General features: G+C 35.8%; 1 protein-coding gene across 43 annotated transcripts in view; it reads left to right on the forward strand.

Annotated features, from left to right (window-relative positions):
• Positions 1–17,516, forward strand: part of LOC128658091 (calpain-8-like) — a 268,397-nt gene that overhangs the window by 25,474 nt on the left and 225,407 nt on the right. For all 43 annotated transcript variants that reach the window (XM_053712555.1, XM_053712553.1, XM_053712567.1 and 40 more), the window contains exons 3-4: positions 2,000–2,118; positions 6,487–6,620. In XM_053712555.1, the coding sequence (XP_053568530.1) occupies positions 2,000–2,118; positions 6,487–6,620 (253 nt within the window). The remainder of the gene's footprint in view (positions 1–1,999; positions 2,119–6,486; positions 6,621–17,516) is intronic.

Consider the following 17,516-nt stretch of genomic DNA (forward strand, 5'->3'; position numbering starts at 1 on the left):
TAGGTGGCGGCGGTGTAAGGGGTCAGATTAGGGGATAGATAAGGTAGATGACAGCGGTGTAAGGGGTTCTAATTAGGGGATAGATAAGGTAGATGGCGGCGGTTTTAGGGGCTCACAGTAGGGGGTTAGTTTATGTAGATGGCGGCGGGGTCCGGGAGCGGCGGTTTAGGGGTTAATAACTTTTTTAGGGATTTCGGGGGGGGGGGGGATCGCGGTTGACAGGTAGATAGACATTGCGCATGCGTTAGGTGTTAGGTTTATTTTAGCAGATCGCGGTTGACAGGGAGATAGACATTGCGCATGCGTTAGGTGTTAGGTTTATTTTAGCAGATCGCGGTTGACAGGGAGATAGACATTGCGCATGCGTTAGGTGTTAGGTTTATTTTAGAAGATCGCGGTTGACAGGGAGATAGACATTGCGCATGCGTTAGGTGTTTATTTTAGCTGCCAGTTTAGGGAGTTACGGGGCTCCAATAGTCAGCGTAAGGCTTCTTACGGCTGCTTTTTGTGGCGAGGTGAAAATGGAGTAAGTTTTCTCCATTTTCGCCACGTAAGTCCTTACGCTGCATATTGGATACCAAACTGCGCGGGTTTGGTATACCTGCCTATAGCCCAAAAAACTACGGGCGACGGCAGAAATATACGCGCGTAACTTCTAGGTTACGCCGTATATAGGATACCAAACCCGCGCAAATATTGGCGTCGCCGGCTTTTGCGGGCGACGATTTTTATCGGATCGACCCCCAAACCCGCGCAAATATTGGTATCGCCGGCTTTTGCGGGCGACGATTTTTATCGGATCGACCCCCTGGTATATAAACTGTAAAAGAAAATATTTGGGTTGCATACCCCTTTAACATATATTATTATATACAAATATCTGTATCTCTTCAATTTAGATTTATTTTATTTTTTTATCTCTGCCATGCAAAAAAATATTTTTGGGGAATATTCTGTCAGTAAAAAATGTTAATAATAAGTTTTCAAAATATTTTGTAGTCAATGTAAGTTTGCACACAATATCAAAAAGAATTAAATTAAATCTAAGAAAATTTTTGATCAGAGACAGATTTTTATTTAAGCAACTGCCTACGGCTTCCTCTATTAGTAAACCAACTTTCTGCAATAAAACTGCAATGAATTCCCTATTGAAATAGATGCCATATTCTGGAAACTTAGATGCTCAGTATTGGAAACCAAATAGAAACCCTTTATATATAGTTATCTTAAGCAGATATTTTATTTTTCAGATAAAGATATTAAAGGGACAGTAAAGTTAAAATGTAACATTCATGATTCAGAGAATACCATTTAAAAAAAAACAACTTTCCAACTTACTTTGATTATTAAATTTGCTTTGTTCGCTTGGTATCCTTTATTGAAAGGTAAATCTAGGTAAATCTAGGTAGGCCGATAGAAGTTTAGGAGCGTCCATTTGTCTAATATTCTATGGCAACAGAGTTTGCAACTATGTATAACATTGCTTTAAACATTATTGAAAAAACAGTTTCCAGGTGGCTAAAGAGACGAGCATGATTTTGAGGATTACCTAAAAAATAGCAAGAGAAGTAAGCAAAATTGACAATAAAAGTAAAATGGAAAATTGTTTAAAACATTGTGCTCTATATCATTGTTTCTCAACCATGTACCCCAACAGACCAGGTTTTCATTAGAGCTGAACCCAAGCACCGGTGAAATAATCAGCTAATGGGCGAAAGCAGAAACTATGGTTACTGATCAGCTGATTACTTCACTTGTGCACTGGTTCAGCTAAAATGAAAACCTGGCCTGTTGGGGGGTACTTGAGGACCGCAGTTGAGAAATACTGCTCTATACAATCTATTTAAGTTTAATTCTGATGATGCTGTCCCTTTAAGTGCACGTTAGTAGCAGTGAAATACTGTAGTTAACGCACAAGCACATAATTATTCCCGCTGTTGGACAAGAAGCTTTTTTAGAATTTGAATCTTGTTATATTTATGGATCTTGCATTTTACAGGTGATCGCTGGATTCTGGCCTCTATTGCATCTCTTACAACAAATAAGGATTTGTTAAACCTTGTGGTTCCAGAAAATCAAAGTTTCCAGAATGATTATGCAGGAATTTTCCATTTCAAGGTAAGACATGAGCAGTAAGATACGAATGCGGTGAAACTAGAGATGATGGTAAATGAAGCTGTTGATACTGAAGATGGGGGCTTGATGCTGAATTCAAATTGTTCAAAGAGAAAACCAAAACAATGAAAAACATGTGTTTTATTTTATCCTTTATAAGAGCAAGTGACACTTGTTATTGTATATGCTAAAATATCACTCAATAGATGACAACAAAATGAGCCTAGCCTTATCAGGAAACAAATATTGTAAACAAAACATTTTTTAAAAAAAGTTTCTGTTAAAAAATTATTCCTGTATGGGATATACATACACATTACTTAATAATGTAATCACAATAAAACATCAATAATAATAATAAAATATGACCCAGAAAGCTTCCAAACCAACCGTGAAATCAGTGAATCTAGCCAGACTTCCCTATACACAAAGTGCTTCAGGGACACACCCTTTTCTCAAGTCAAATGAAGTATTGAAAGACTGAGGGGCCAATTTATCAAGGCGTCAATCTGCCCCAATGCATCTGTTTCCACCCGAGCCTTCAGGCTCGCCGGAAACAGGAGTTAAGAAGTAGTGATCTTGAGACCGCTGCTCCTTAACTCGCCCACCACCTCTGAGGCTGCAGACATCAATTCGCCCTATCAGATACGATCGGGTTGATTGACACCCCCTGCTAGCGACTGATTGCCCGCGAATCTGCAGGGGGCGGCATTGCACAAGCATTTCTTGTGAAATGCTTGTGTAATGATAAATGCTGACCGCATATGCTGTCGGCATTTATCGATGTGCGGTGGACATGATCACTACAGCGGATCATGTCCGTCCGCACTTTGATAACTCGGCCCCTGAATCTCATTTATAGTGGAGACCCGGGGAAGTATAAAAGTAAATATTTTTTGGGTGCAAAAATGTAACCACAGAGAAAAATATCATGGGTACAAGGTACTGGTGGGGGACATTATCCTCTTCTACCTATCTTTAACTTTATTTATTTTTAAAAAGTCTCTCTCCTTTATCTCTTTCTTTGCTCATCATTAAAAGGATATGAAATCCCCACAAAATATTTTGTGATTCAGACAGATCATACAATTTAAAAAATGTTTTCAATTAACTTCTATTATCAAATTTGCTTCCTTCCCATGATATTCTGCATTGAAGAGATACCTAGGTAGGCATCTGGATCACTGCATGGCAGGAAATATTGCTGCCATCTAGTGCTCTTGCAATGGATAACATTCTTGCAAAACTGTTGTCATATAGAGCTCCAGAAAGATAGCAAGAGAATGAAGAAAATTGATAATAGAACTAAATTAGAAAGTTGTTTAAAAATAATATGCGCTATCTGCATCATGAAAGATTTGGGTCTCATTTCCCTTTAAGTATTGATGTACAAAAATGTCTCTACCTGTCAAATTAAGGTCAGCTGGCACCTTTGAGGTAATGCGGTGCTTTCATATTACCTGCCTAGCTAGAACTGACATTGGTGGCAACACTTTAGGGGACACTTTGGGTGGTGAGGTAAAAGAGATAGCAAAAACTTTTCCAGCCTTTGTATATTTTATTTCTGTGCACACAATACTCTCAAAGTTCTTTGTTCATGAGAAAAAAATGAAAATCTTCTGTTCAGAGTTTTTATCTCTTCAGCCTTTGCATTAATCACCAGTGCTTTTAGGATTAAATAGACCATGTAGGCCTTGTCTTTATTTCAGTATTTAAAAAACCCAAGTAATGGACTCACATCACATACAATTTGGTTTTCTAATAGAAATAGGTGGTTTAATTTTTTTAATACAGCTTAGTAGCAGAAGTAGTATGGTCGGGCTGTAGGGCAATTGCATCTTGTTCCTGAAAAGAAAAGAGCAAACCAAAAGGTTAAAGGGACAGTCTACTCCAGAATTGTTATTGTTTAAAAATATAGATAATCCATTTATTACCCATTCCCCAGTTTTGCATAATCAACAGTTATATTAATATACTGTATTACCTCTGTGATTACCTTGTATCTAAGCCTCTGCAGACTGTCCCCTTATTTCAATTCTTTTGACAGACTTGCATTTTAGCTAGTCAGTGCCCTCTCATAAGTAACTCCACAGGAGTTAGCACAATGTTATCTATATGACACATCCTTTAAAAGCGTTGTTTTTTAAAAAAAAATCACAAGCTTACTTAAAATACATATGTATTTTAAAATATAATACGTTCATATAACATATTATATACACATGTATTTTACAATATAATACGTTCATATAACATATTATATACATATGTATTTTACAATATAATACATTCATATAACATATTATATACACATGTATTTTACAATATAATATGTTCATATAACATATTATATACATATGTATTTTACAATATAATACGTTCATATAACATATTATATACATATGTATTTTACAATATAATGCGTTCATATAACATAGCATATACATATGTATTTTACAATATTATACATTCATATAACATTATATACACATGTATTTTACAATATAATACGTTCATATAACATATTATATACATATGTATTTTACAATATTATACGTTCATATAACATTATATACACATGTATTTTACAATATAATATGTTCATATAACATAGTATATACACATGTATTTTACAATATAATATGTTCATATAACATATTATATACACGTGTATTTTACAAATAATAAATTTATATAACATATTATGTACATATGTATTTTACAATATAATACGTTCATATAACATAGTATATACATATGTATTTTACAATATAATACGTTCATATAACATATTATATACATATGTATTTTACAATATAATACGTTCATATAACATATTATAAACATATGTATTTTACAATATAATACGTTCATATAACATAGCATAAACATATGTATTTTACAATATAATACGTTCATATAACATAGCATAAACATATGTATTTTACAATATAATACGTTCATATAACATATTATATACATATGTATTTTACAATATAATACGTTCATATAACATTATATACACATGTATTTTACAATATAATACGTTCATATAACATAGTATATACATATGTATTTTACAATATAATACGTTCATATAACATAGTATATACATATGTATTTTACAATATAATAGTTCATATAACATATTATATATAGACATGTATTTTACAAATAATACATTCATATAACATATTATGTACGTATGTATTTTACAATATAATACGTTCATATAACATAGTATATACATATGTATTTTACAATATAATACGTTTATCTAACATATTATAAACATATGTATTTTACAATATAATACGTTCATATAACATATTATATACATATGTATTTTACAATATAATACATTCATATAACATTATATACACATGTATTTTACAATATAATACTTTCATATAACATAGTATATACATATGTATTTTACAATATAATTTGTTCATATAACATAGTATATACATATGTATTTTACAATATAATACGTTCATATAACATATTATATACACATGTATTTTACAAATAATACATTCATATAACATATTATGTACATATGTATTTTACAATATAATACGTTCATATAACATAGTTTATACATATGTATTTTACAATATAATACATTTATCTAACATATTATAAACATATGTATTTTACAATATAATACGTTCATATAACATAGTATATACACATGTCAAATATACCCACAATCTCCAGCTCAAATAGGTTTTTTACTCATGTACAAGTTTCACTGTTGTATTGTAACAAAAGAGGTTGAGTTTTGGTTGACACATGTAAACTGTATTGTCATGTAATACAGTCTAATGGGATCATTTACTGCACATGGTGTCCTGGTTTTAGCATTCCACCAATGCAGAGAACTCTTGCCTCCCACAGTAAAGTGTAGTAAAATACCTCTTGGCAAGAACGCTTTCTAACAGTGATTTTATCCCTTTAGAAAATGTAATCTGCAATCACAACCGTGATGTAAATACCTATAGGTAACAGCGCTATTGTAACAATGCTTACAATACTGCCTCTTGTTTATTTTTTTTGCAGCCATTACTGCAGTATTTACATTTTCAGTTTCAGCATGCAAAAGTAGTAATTTATAATGACAAAATAAAGTTAAAGGAACTACTTGCAAACAAATTATTGTACACCAGCAGGCAAAATTGGGCACTGGGAACAAACTGAAGGGGAGGAAATGTTACAGTTCACTGTCTCTTTAAGTCAGAAGGAACAAATAATAAACAAAATAAAAGTTTAACCTGACAGCTATGTAATTTCATTCTGCACAAACCATAACTAATAATTTACAGTGAACAAAACTACTGTCATCTAACAGGATTTCTTGTCTCTTAGCTCTGGCAGTATGGCGAATGGGTGGACGTTGTAGTTGATGACCGCCTGCCTACAAAAGATGGGCAACTGATATTTGTAAAATCAGGTACAGAGAATGAGTTCTGGAGTGCGCTGCTGGAAAAGGCCTACGCCAAGTAAGTGATATTATCTATCTATTTACTGGTAGCATATGTACAATATGCAGAAGTGCTGCGAAGATGCAGTCTTACTCACTATCTTACTCACTGTCTTACTCACTGTCTTACTATCTTACTCACTGTCTTACTCACTGCCTTACTCACTGTCTTACTTACTATCTTACTCACTATCTTACTATCTCACTCACTGTTTTACTCACTATCTTACTCACTGTCTTACTCACTATATAAAGCCCTGGTAAGACCTCACCTTGAGTATGGAGTGCAGTTCTGGGGACCGGTCGCAAAAAAAGATATTGCAGAACTAGAAAAAAATCTGAGAAGGGCCACAAAGCTAATAAGGGGATTGGAGAAATGAACCTATGAGGAGAGGCTAGCCAAGCTGGGTGTGTTTTCTTTAGAAAAAAGGCGCTTGAGAGGTGACATGATTACTTTATATAAATATATTCAAGGCCCATATTCAGAGATGGCAGAAGCTCTGTTTACTCCAAGAAAATTGTTTCTGACAAGAGGACACAATTTAAGGTTGGAGGAAAGGAGATTTAATCTCCTGCAACGGAAAAGTTTTTTCACTGTAAGAGCAATAAGATTGTGGAACTCATTGCCAAAGGAGGTAGTGAATGCCAATACCCTAGATACATTTAAAAATAGTCTGGATACATTTCTGTATATAAACAAAATTCATAGATATGATTGCTAGTATTAAATGAGTCACCTTTTATTGGGGTTATTTAAGCTTAACTGGAGCTTTTTGTAAGTATTTTAGATTTGTATAGGTTGAACTTGATGGACTTCAGTCTTTTTTCAACCTTATCTACTATGATACTATGTTACTCACTATCTTACTCACTGTCTTACTCATTATCTTACTCACTATTTTACTCACTGTCTTACTCACTATCTTACTCATTGTCTTACTCACTGTCTTACTCACTATCTTACTGTCTTACTCACTATCTTACTCACCGTCTTACTCACTATCTTACTCACTCTCTTACTGTCTTACTCACTATCTTATTTACTATCTTACTCACTATCTTACTCACTGTCTTACTCACTATCTTACTCACTATCTCACTGTCTTACTCACTGTCTTACTATCTTACTTACTATCTTACTCACTATCTTACTGTCTTACTCACTGTCTTACTCACTATCTTACTCACTATCATGGAAACATGCATAACTAAATGTATGTCCCTCAATGTTCCTCTTTCATATGAGATGGCTCTGTTGGTAAAATAAAGAGTAAAACCATTTTTGTCTTTGTTGCATTTCAAATGTTTTACTGTTTGTTGTTTGCTTTTTAAATGTCCTGTACTAAAACAGTTTGTGAGTGTCTATTCCACAGACCAAATATACAAAATCATGTACTTCCTGTTAGCTTAAAAGGGCATTAAACTCTTTTTTTTTCATGATTCAGACAGAGCATATCATTTGTAACAACTTTCTATTTACTTTTATCATGAAATTTGATTCATTCTCTTGAAATCCTGAACACATCAGGTGAGCCAATAACAATAGACATATATGTACAGCCACCAAGCAGAAACCAAATTCCAGTAGTGCATAGCTGACCCCAGAGCCTACCTAGGTATGCTTTTCAACAAAGGATAACAAGATAATTAATCAAATTAGATAATAAAAGTAAGTTGGAAACGTATAAAGAGTGTCCTTTCATATAGTAATTGTTTGCATTAAATGTAGCTATAAATGGCCAATTGCTGTATAAGCAAATACCTATTCAAACCTAAGGGTAGCAAGTTTTAATGCCAGCTCAGTCTTTCCACCATTAGAGCTTGATACATTGAGAGCCATTAAAAAACATCTCTTTAATGGAGATAATTGTTAACACAATTAATAATTAATTGAAATGCACCCTGCTGACTTCTCAAGACTAACACTGCTACATATCTGTCCCTTGTTGGCTTTAACTAAAGCCCAGATTGGCTCCTCCAAATATGGCAAATAGTGGGTGGAGTTTGCCTGTTGAAAAATAATTGCAGTAAAATGGATATTAATCAGTTTTAAAAATGCTAAGACTTGGATATGTTATTGTATAACAGCACAACAGAAAAGTCTTGTAATTATTAGGTGTTAACTGTTCCTTTAAAGGGACATTAAACACTTTGAGATGTTAATATAAATTCATAAATCGTATATACATAAAAAAAACTCAACAATATATTTGATTTATTTTGTCCCCTTTTCCTGTAATTCCATTATAAAATTGTGTTAAAAAATGGAAGTGCAGAACACTGTTCTATTCCACACAGCCATTGGCTTCAAACTCTAGTGACCTATTTATAACTGTCCCTAATTGGCCACAGCAGAGAAGTAACCTAAATTACAACATGGCAGCTCCCATTGTTTTATAGACACATAGGGGTAGATTTATTAAATGTCGGGCAGACATGATCTGCTGTAGCGGATCATGTCCGCCCGACATTGCTAAATGCCGACAGCATATGCTGTCTGCATTTAACATTGCACAAGCATTTCTGGTGAAATGCTTGTGCAATGCCGCCCCCTGCACATTCCTGGCCAATCGACTGCTAGCAGGGGGTGTCAACCATCCCGATCATATCTGATCAGGATGATTGCTGTCCGCCACCTCAGTGGTGGCAGTTGAGTTAAGGAGCAGCGGTCTTACGACCACTGCTTAAGTTTTGTTGCCGCCTGCTCCTGAAGGCTCGCACGGAAACAGCTGCATTCGCAGCATAATAAATCTACCCCTAAAACTTTACTCTTATTTTGTCAATATTTAAACAGCTAATAAACCTATAAAATAGATCTACATGTTATTCTCAGAGTATTCTTTGAATGCATCATTCTATTTGGCATTTATTTACGCCTAGATTTAGAGTTCTGCGTTAGCCGTCAAAACCAGCGTTAGGGGCTCCTAACGCTGGTTTTGGCCGCCTAATGGTATTTAGAGTCAGTCAGGAAAGGGTCTAACGCTCACTTTGCAGCCGCGACTTTTCCATACCGCAGATCCCCCTACGCCATTTGCGTATCCTATCTTTTCAATGGGATCTTTCTAACGCTGGTATTTAGAGTCTTGGCTGAAGTGAGCGTTAGAAATCTAACGACAAGACTCCAGCCGCAGAGAAAAGCCAGGAGTTAAGAGCTTTCTGGGCTAACGCCGGTTCATAAAGCTCTTAACTACTGTGCTCTAAAGTACACTAACATCCATAAACTACCTATGTACCCCTAAACCGAGGCCCCCCCACATCGCCGCCACTCTAATAAAAAATTTTAACCCCTAATCTGCCGACCGCACACCGCCGCAACCTACATTATCCCAATGTACCCCTAATCTGCTGCCCCTAACACCGCCGACCCCTATATTATATTTATTAACCCCTAATCTGCCGCCCCCAATGTCGCCGCCACTTACCTACAATTATTAACCCCTAATCTGCTGACCGGACCTCACCGCTACTATAATAACGTTATTTACCCCTAATCCGCCTCACTCCCGCCTCAATAACCCTATAATAAATAGTATTAACCCCTAATCTGCCCTCCCTAACATTACCGACACCTAACTTCAAGTTTTAACCCCTAATCTGCCGACCAGACCTCACCGCTACTCTAATAAATTTATTAACCCCTAAAGCTAAGTCTAACCCTAACACTAACACCCCCCTAAGTTAAATATCATTTTTATCTAACAAAATAAATGAACTCTTATTAAATAAATTATTCCTATTTAAAGCTAAATACATACCTGTAAAATAAACCCTAATATAGCTGCAGTATAAATTATAATTACATTGTAGCTATTTTAGGATTAATATTTATTTTACAGGCAACTTTGTATTTATTTTAACCAGGTACAATAGCTATTAAATAGTTAATAACTATTTAATAGCTACCTAGTTAAAATAATTACAAAATTACCTGTTAAATAAATCCTAACCTAAGTTACAATTAAACCTAACACTACACTATCAATAAATTAATTAAATAAAATACCTACAATTATCTACAATTAAACCTAACACTACACTATCAATAAATTAATTACATACAAATACCTACAAATAAATACAATTAAATAAACTAACTAAAGTACAAAAAATAAAAAAATTATTTACAAACATTATAAAAAGATTACAACAATTTTAAGCGAATTACACCTACTCTAAGCCCCCTAATAAAATAAAAAAGCCCCCCAAAATAAAAAAATGCCCTACCCTATTCTAAAATAAAAATTGAAAAGCTCTTTTACCTTACCAGCCCTTAAAAGGGCCTTTTGCGGGGCATGCCCCAAAGAATTCTGCTCTTTTGCCTGTAAAAAAAACATACAATACCCCCCCCCCAACATTACAACCCACCACCCACATACCCCTAATCTAACCCAAACCCCCCTTAAATAAACCTAACACTAAGCCCCTGAAGATCTTCCTACCTTGTTTTCACCACGCCGGGTATCACCGATTGGTCCAGAGGAGGCTCCGAAGTCTTCATCCAAGCCCAAGCGGGGGCTGAAGAGGTCCATCATCGGGCTGAAGAGGTCCATCATCCGGCTGAAGTCTTGATCCAAGCGGGGGCTGAAGAGATCCATCATCCGGCTGAAGTCTTCAATCTTCTTTCTTCCGGATCCATCTTCATACCGCCGACGCGGAACATCCATCCTGGCCGACGACTTCCCGACGAATGACGGTTCCTTTAAGGGATGTCATCCAAGATGGCGTCTCTCGAATTCCGATTGGCTGATAGGATTCTATCAGCCAATCGGAATTAAGGTAGGAAAATTCTGATTGGCTGATGGAATCAGCAAATCAGATTCAAGTTCAATCCGATTGGCTGATCCAATCAGCCAATCAGATTGAGCTTGCATTCTATTGGCTGATCGGAACAGCCAATAGAATGCAAGCTCAATCTGATTGGCTGATTCCATCTTCAGGGGCTTAGTGTTAGGTTTATTTATGGGGGGTTTGGGTTAGATTAGGGGAATGTGGATGGTGGGTTGTAATGTTTGGGGGGGTATTGTATGTTTTTTTTTACAGGCAAAAGAGCAGAATTCTTTGGGGCATGCCCCGCAAAAGGCCTTTTTAAGGGCTGGTAAGGTAAAACAGCTTTTCTATTTGTATTTTAGAATAGGGTAGGGCATTTTTTTATTTTGGGGGGTTTTGTTATTTTATTAGGGGGCTTAGAGTAGTGTAATTAGCTTAAAATTTTTGAAATATTTTTATAATGTTTGTAAATTATTTTTTTATTTTTTGTGACAGTTCTTTTTTTACTTTTTGTACTTTAGTTAGTTTATTTAATTGTATTTATTTGTAGGTATTTGTATGTAATTAATTTATTGATAGTGTAGTGTTAGGTTTAATTGTAGATAATTGTAGGTATTTTATTTAATTAATTTATTGATAGTGTAGTGTTAGGTTTAATTGTAACTTAGGTTAGGATTTATTTTACAGGTAATTTTGTAATTATTTTAACTAGGTAGCTATTAAATAGTTATTAACTATTTAATAGCTATTGTACCTGGTTAAAATAAATACAAAGTTACCTGAAAAAAAAATATTAATCCTAAAATAGCTACAATATAATTATTATTTATATTGTAGCTATATTTGGGTTTATTTTACAGGTAAGTATTTAGATTTAAATAGGAATAATTTATTTAATAAGAGTTAATTTATTTCGTTAGATAAAAATTATATTTAACTTACGGGGGTGTTAGTGTTAGGGTTAGACTTAGCTTTAGGGGTTAATAAATTTATTAGAGTAGCGGTGAGGTCCGGTCGGCAGATTAGAGGTTAATACTTGAAGTTAGGTGTCGGTGATGTTAGGGAGGGCAGATTAGGGGTTAATACTATTTATTATAGGGTTATTGAGGCGGGAGTCAGGTGGATTAGGGGTTAATAACTTTATTGTAGTAGCGGTAAGGTCCAGTCGGCAGATTAGGGGTTAATAATTGTAGGTAGGTGGCGGCGACATTGGGGGCAGCAGATTAGGGGTTAATAAATATAATATAGGGGTCGGCGGTGTTAGGGGCAGCAGATTAGGGGTACATAGGGATAATGTAGGTTGCGGCGGTGTACGGAGCGGCAGATTAGGGGTTAATAATAATATGCAGGGGTCAGCGATAGTGGGGGTGGCAGGTTAGGGGTTAATAAGTGTAAGGTTAGGGTTGTTTAGACTCGGGGTACATGTTAGGGTGTTAGGTGCAGATGTAGGAAGTGTTTCCCCATAGGAAACAATGGGGCTGCGTTAGGAGCTGAACGCTGCTTTTTTGTAGGTGTTAGATTTTTTTCCAGCCCAAACGGCCCCATTGTTTCCTATGGGGGAATCGTGCACGAGCACGTTTTTGAAGCTGGCCGCGTCCGTAAGCACCGCTGGTATTGAGAGTTGCAGTGGCGGTAAATATGCCTGTACGCTCCCTTTTTGGAGCCTAACGCAGCCCTTCTGTGAACTCTAAATACCAACGGTATTTAAAAGGTGCGGGGGGAAAAAGCACGCGTAGCTAACGCACCCCTTTGGCTGCAGAACTCTAAATCTAATTTAGTGTTTAATGTTAAAGTTCCTATTGACTATGTACTGCTTTTTATGAGAAGTAATTGGGCTTTTTACAAGAGGCTGTACAACTTAATACTACTTCTGAAGTGAATACAAATCAAATTCCAGTGTATAATTTGTATTTGCTTCTAGTGTTCTGACAGTTTAGACAGGCTGTCTCATATTTTGAGATAACCTTGCAAACATACCAATACGGATGCAGATCTGTTAGCCCTGAAGCTTAGCTGGCGGAAAAGTTCATAAATGTACAGAGAGTTCTTATTCAGCTTATTCTTAAATACAGTAACCCTGAGAGACCACATAGTAAATAAATAAATAGGGATAAAAACCACATTCTTAAAGGGACAGAAAAGTGCAAAAAAGGAAATGTTATAATGTATAAGAGCATTTTATAATTGGATTATTGCTTTTATATAGCTCTAGGGTTGTTCCAATCTTGCTCCTGGTTTCGGCAGATATTATTCTCTGAATGTATTGTCAGCGTTGTTCTCCAGTGATGTAATAATCCTAAAATGCATCTTCCTTTAATACCCCGAGAGCTGTTAACTTTGTCACTAATCTCACAATTTTGTAAACCAACCTGCAGCTTCTTCCTTTGACGTAGGCAAAGATCGGCCTGGGGGGCATGCCTAGCAGAGTAGGCAGTCCCCCATGATCCAATCCTGGCCTTAATATCATGAGATCTCATCAACAATTGTGTGATTTCATATTATTGATTTCCGATGTGAACACTATTGCACCAGCGTTAAGGACCAACATAATGACAATTTTGTGTGTTTAGTGATTATATCACAGGTTGAAGGATCGGTATGTGATTGTTTCCTTTTAATAGTGTGCAGACAGGTGTGTGCAATTAACCGGTTGTGTTCCTAAACCATAGGGATATCTCTGTATGCCTCTTTAATGATGATATCAAGCTCTCTGCTCAGATAAATGATCCTCCAGCACTGAGAGATCCCTCACAAGATTCTAAAAAGGTATATTTTGCTATACTTTATATCATCTCATCTGAGCAGAGAGCTTTATATTATCAGGCGGAGATAAAGTTCCTTCAGTGTGTGATTACTGTGATCTACATGCCAGTGTATGCTGCACTAATTGTAGCTAAGTAATCATTGCTTCGACTTAGTATAAGTTTACAATAAATCGTGATCTTCACATCATTGCATTGTAAATATGGTGCCTTATATACTTAGGGCTGATGATTTAAAAACCTCACCTAATCAGATATGGTTTTTCACGATGACCCTCGCAGGGGCTGCTCTGGTGGAATTATTGTAATAAAAAAGGCAGTCCCTGAAGTGGCGAGATGTCTTATATAAAAAGTAATAAAGCTCGCTGGTAAGGGACACCGCACCCTGGAGTGAAGTTAGAAGTGAGCAGGCGGCGCATTTTAAAAAGTAAATCCTGCAGCCAATATAAATCACATTATGCTTCTTTCAACGTATAGCATTTTACAATCGTCTATATTTTCGTATGCATCTGTTTTTCTATTAGGGTTATTATTTTGAGTGTTCTGAGAAAAGCTTGTCACCTTTTAGTTTGCAAAACTGTGAGATCTGTAGTGCGAAAATCTTTACAGAATTACGCTGGGATTCGAGAGACAATTTTATATACATCCATGAAAAACCCATGTTCAGCCCATTTTAGGTACACTTTGCATTTTGTACTTATAAGTATGGAATTATAAGTGATTTTTGCACATCCAGTGTACTTGAAGGACCAGTCAACACAGTAGATTTGCATAATCAACAAATGCAAGATAACAAGACAATGCAATAGAACTTAGGGGCATATTTAACAATGTGCGAGAGGACATAATACGAAGTAGCGTATCATGTCCGCTGCACATCGCTGCCCATCGATAAATGCAGACAGCATACGCTGTCGGCATTTATCATTGCACCAGCAGTTCACAAGAAATAGAGATAGAAAGAATTTAGAAGGAGCGCCAAACAGGGAGGCTATAGTACTTATGATGTTGTTTAAATGTGATAATGAGTAGTTAATGGATTAGCCACTAGTTCGTTAAGAAATGAATGAATCACTCAGAAGTATACGTTTTTTTAAAAAATATATTTGATACAATAAACGATGAGTTCGGATAGAAATAATGTATATATATATTATCGGGTTATCAAACACAAATTAGATACATAAATTAGGAGAACATCTGCGCATGTCCCTTTGAGTGCAAAACACAATTTAAAAAGCCTAAATAAAGCGCAATTTAAAATTATCTTGTGATATCTGTTAGACTAGTACATCCACTCGGAGGGCATCTAATAGAGCAATAGTAACATATAATGGATTTTGGAAAGTCAATAAATATAGTGATACAGTGTATCAGTGTAAAAACGAAAGTAGAATAAGAACACTTCTTAAGTGTGAATAGCAGAAATACAATGTATCAGTGCGAGAACAATAATAGTAGATTAAAGAGACACTTATCGTGTGTGGATAGCAGGAAAAAAGAACATTATTAGAGAATGTTACTGTAAAATACACTTCTAATGTGCAGATTACTTCTAATGTGCAAAATATAAAGTGAAATGAGCTAATTGGCGTAGCGAATAGGAGTAAAGCATGAAAACTATTGAGTAACATGCTTAGAGTAGATGCTTATTTTGACTATATAAGTAAAAAGCGTTACAATAGTGTAACTGCGTGAAGAGAGAAGAGTTTATTTCCAATATTATTGGAAATAATGGATATTTTGATCAATATATATAATGTATATGGTAGGTAACTAAGAAGACAGTATAGTGTGTGAAAGATCAGTGTGTTAACGTGTATAGTAAATAATTTCTTGTTAAAATAAAATATAGAAGAGACGGCGCTCTTCAAGTGAATATACAAAATATGACAACAAAATATGAATGGATTGGCCAATCCGATACAAACATATGATATCCAAAAGCAACTGTAGAATATGTTATACAATGAGAAATTAAAACCACAATAAAAATATGAATAATAATAAAAAAAAATAATAATATATATATATATATATATATATATATATATATATATATATATATATATATATATATATATATATTTGACTATAAACACATAGATAGAGACTGCCTTATTGGGGCAAAATTTGTGATTGCAATATAAAACCCCAAATTTAAGGCTTTTTAGAAAATAGAAGTTCTGAATAAAGTCCTATATAGAATCCTGTGTATCCAAAGAGTTGCTGATTTTAAAAGACAGTCAAAACTGAAATGGATCCGGCGGAGCCAGCTACAGAGGCAGCCAGACGTGTTCTCCTGAAGCTCCTAGCTCTTAGATATAATTTCATAATTTAAACTATACATAAGGAGCCCAAATCTCTCCTTTGTGACTATAGTAAATAAATACCACTTATTGGGCTTTTAAGAACTCTGAAAAGGAGTTAATTAGCAAATCTGAGACGGATCCAGCTTCATAGATTATACCACACGGACTCCCATACTTCTAATAACATGGCTGCTATGGAGGCCTTAGACTTATGGGAACAGCGCACCCAACATCTTCTAAAACTAAGGTTTCAGAGCATGAAAGAGGATTTAATGCTACTAGCCTCTGCCTTCCTGCAATTACCGGAACAGCAAGCAGCGGACACTGATTCTGTCACACATAGCAGGTCTTGTGCTGCGTCCGTGATCAGACTACAGGAGGTAACGGATACACCCTCTGGCACACTTACTCCAGCCTCCAGATATCATGAACCGAGATGAGAACTAGACTTCCACCCTCAACCGACTAAGCTGCCGGATACAGTCACTGAAGCGATAGTGCACAGAGAAGCCCTCACCGCACAGGATGACACGCTGCCTATGTTGATGCTGACCGCTTATGACACCCCAGTTCAGCCTCAAGCCAGTGCTCCGCTATATGGGAGCAGTCTTTTAGGGTACACACAGCCCAGTCACATACCTGGGAAAGCACCCTATCTCCCGAACGTTGCCAGCATCAGAAATAGTCCTCAGACACATGCGACTGCAGCTCAGACTTTTCCGCTGGGCGAATCAAGCCTTAATACCCAGCCCTCTCTTGCAGGTGCATCAAGCAGCACTCTAAGAGCATTTAGACCGGACCATGGAGGACTTCTAACCTCTATAGTGACAGCCGCATCGCAACTGAACAATGAAGTTCAACCTCCTATGGGACTCAGAATTATAGTTGGAGTAGGTTAAAGTTGGGACTGTTCACATTTCTATCTCAACAAGAACTGGCATCGGGTAATATGGAGAGAACTCCGGAGCATTCACAGGGCGTTAGCATTCGGCACAGCCGACTACTCCACACTGCCCAGCTCCTGGTGTCTTTGTTCTTGTTATAAAGTTTAATATCTAAGATGTTATATATTCT

Source organism: Bombina bombina, chromosome 4 (assembly GCF_027579735.1).
Source record: "Bombina bombina isolate aBomBom1 chromosome 4, aBomBom1.pri, whole genome shotgun sequence".
NCBI classification, from domain to species: domain Eukaryota; kingdom Metazoa; phylum Chordata; class Amphibia; order Anura; family Bombinatoridae; genus Bombina; species Bombina bombina.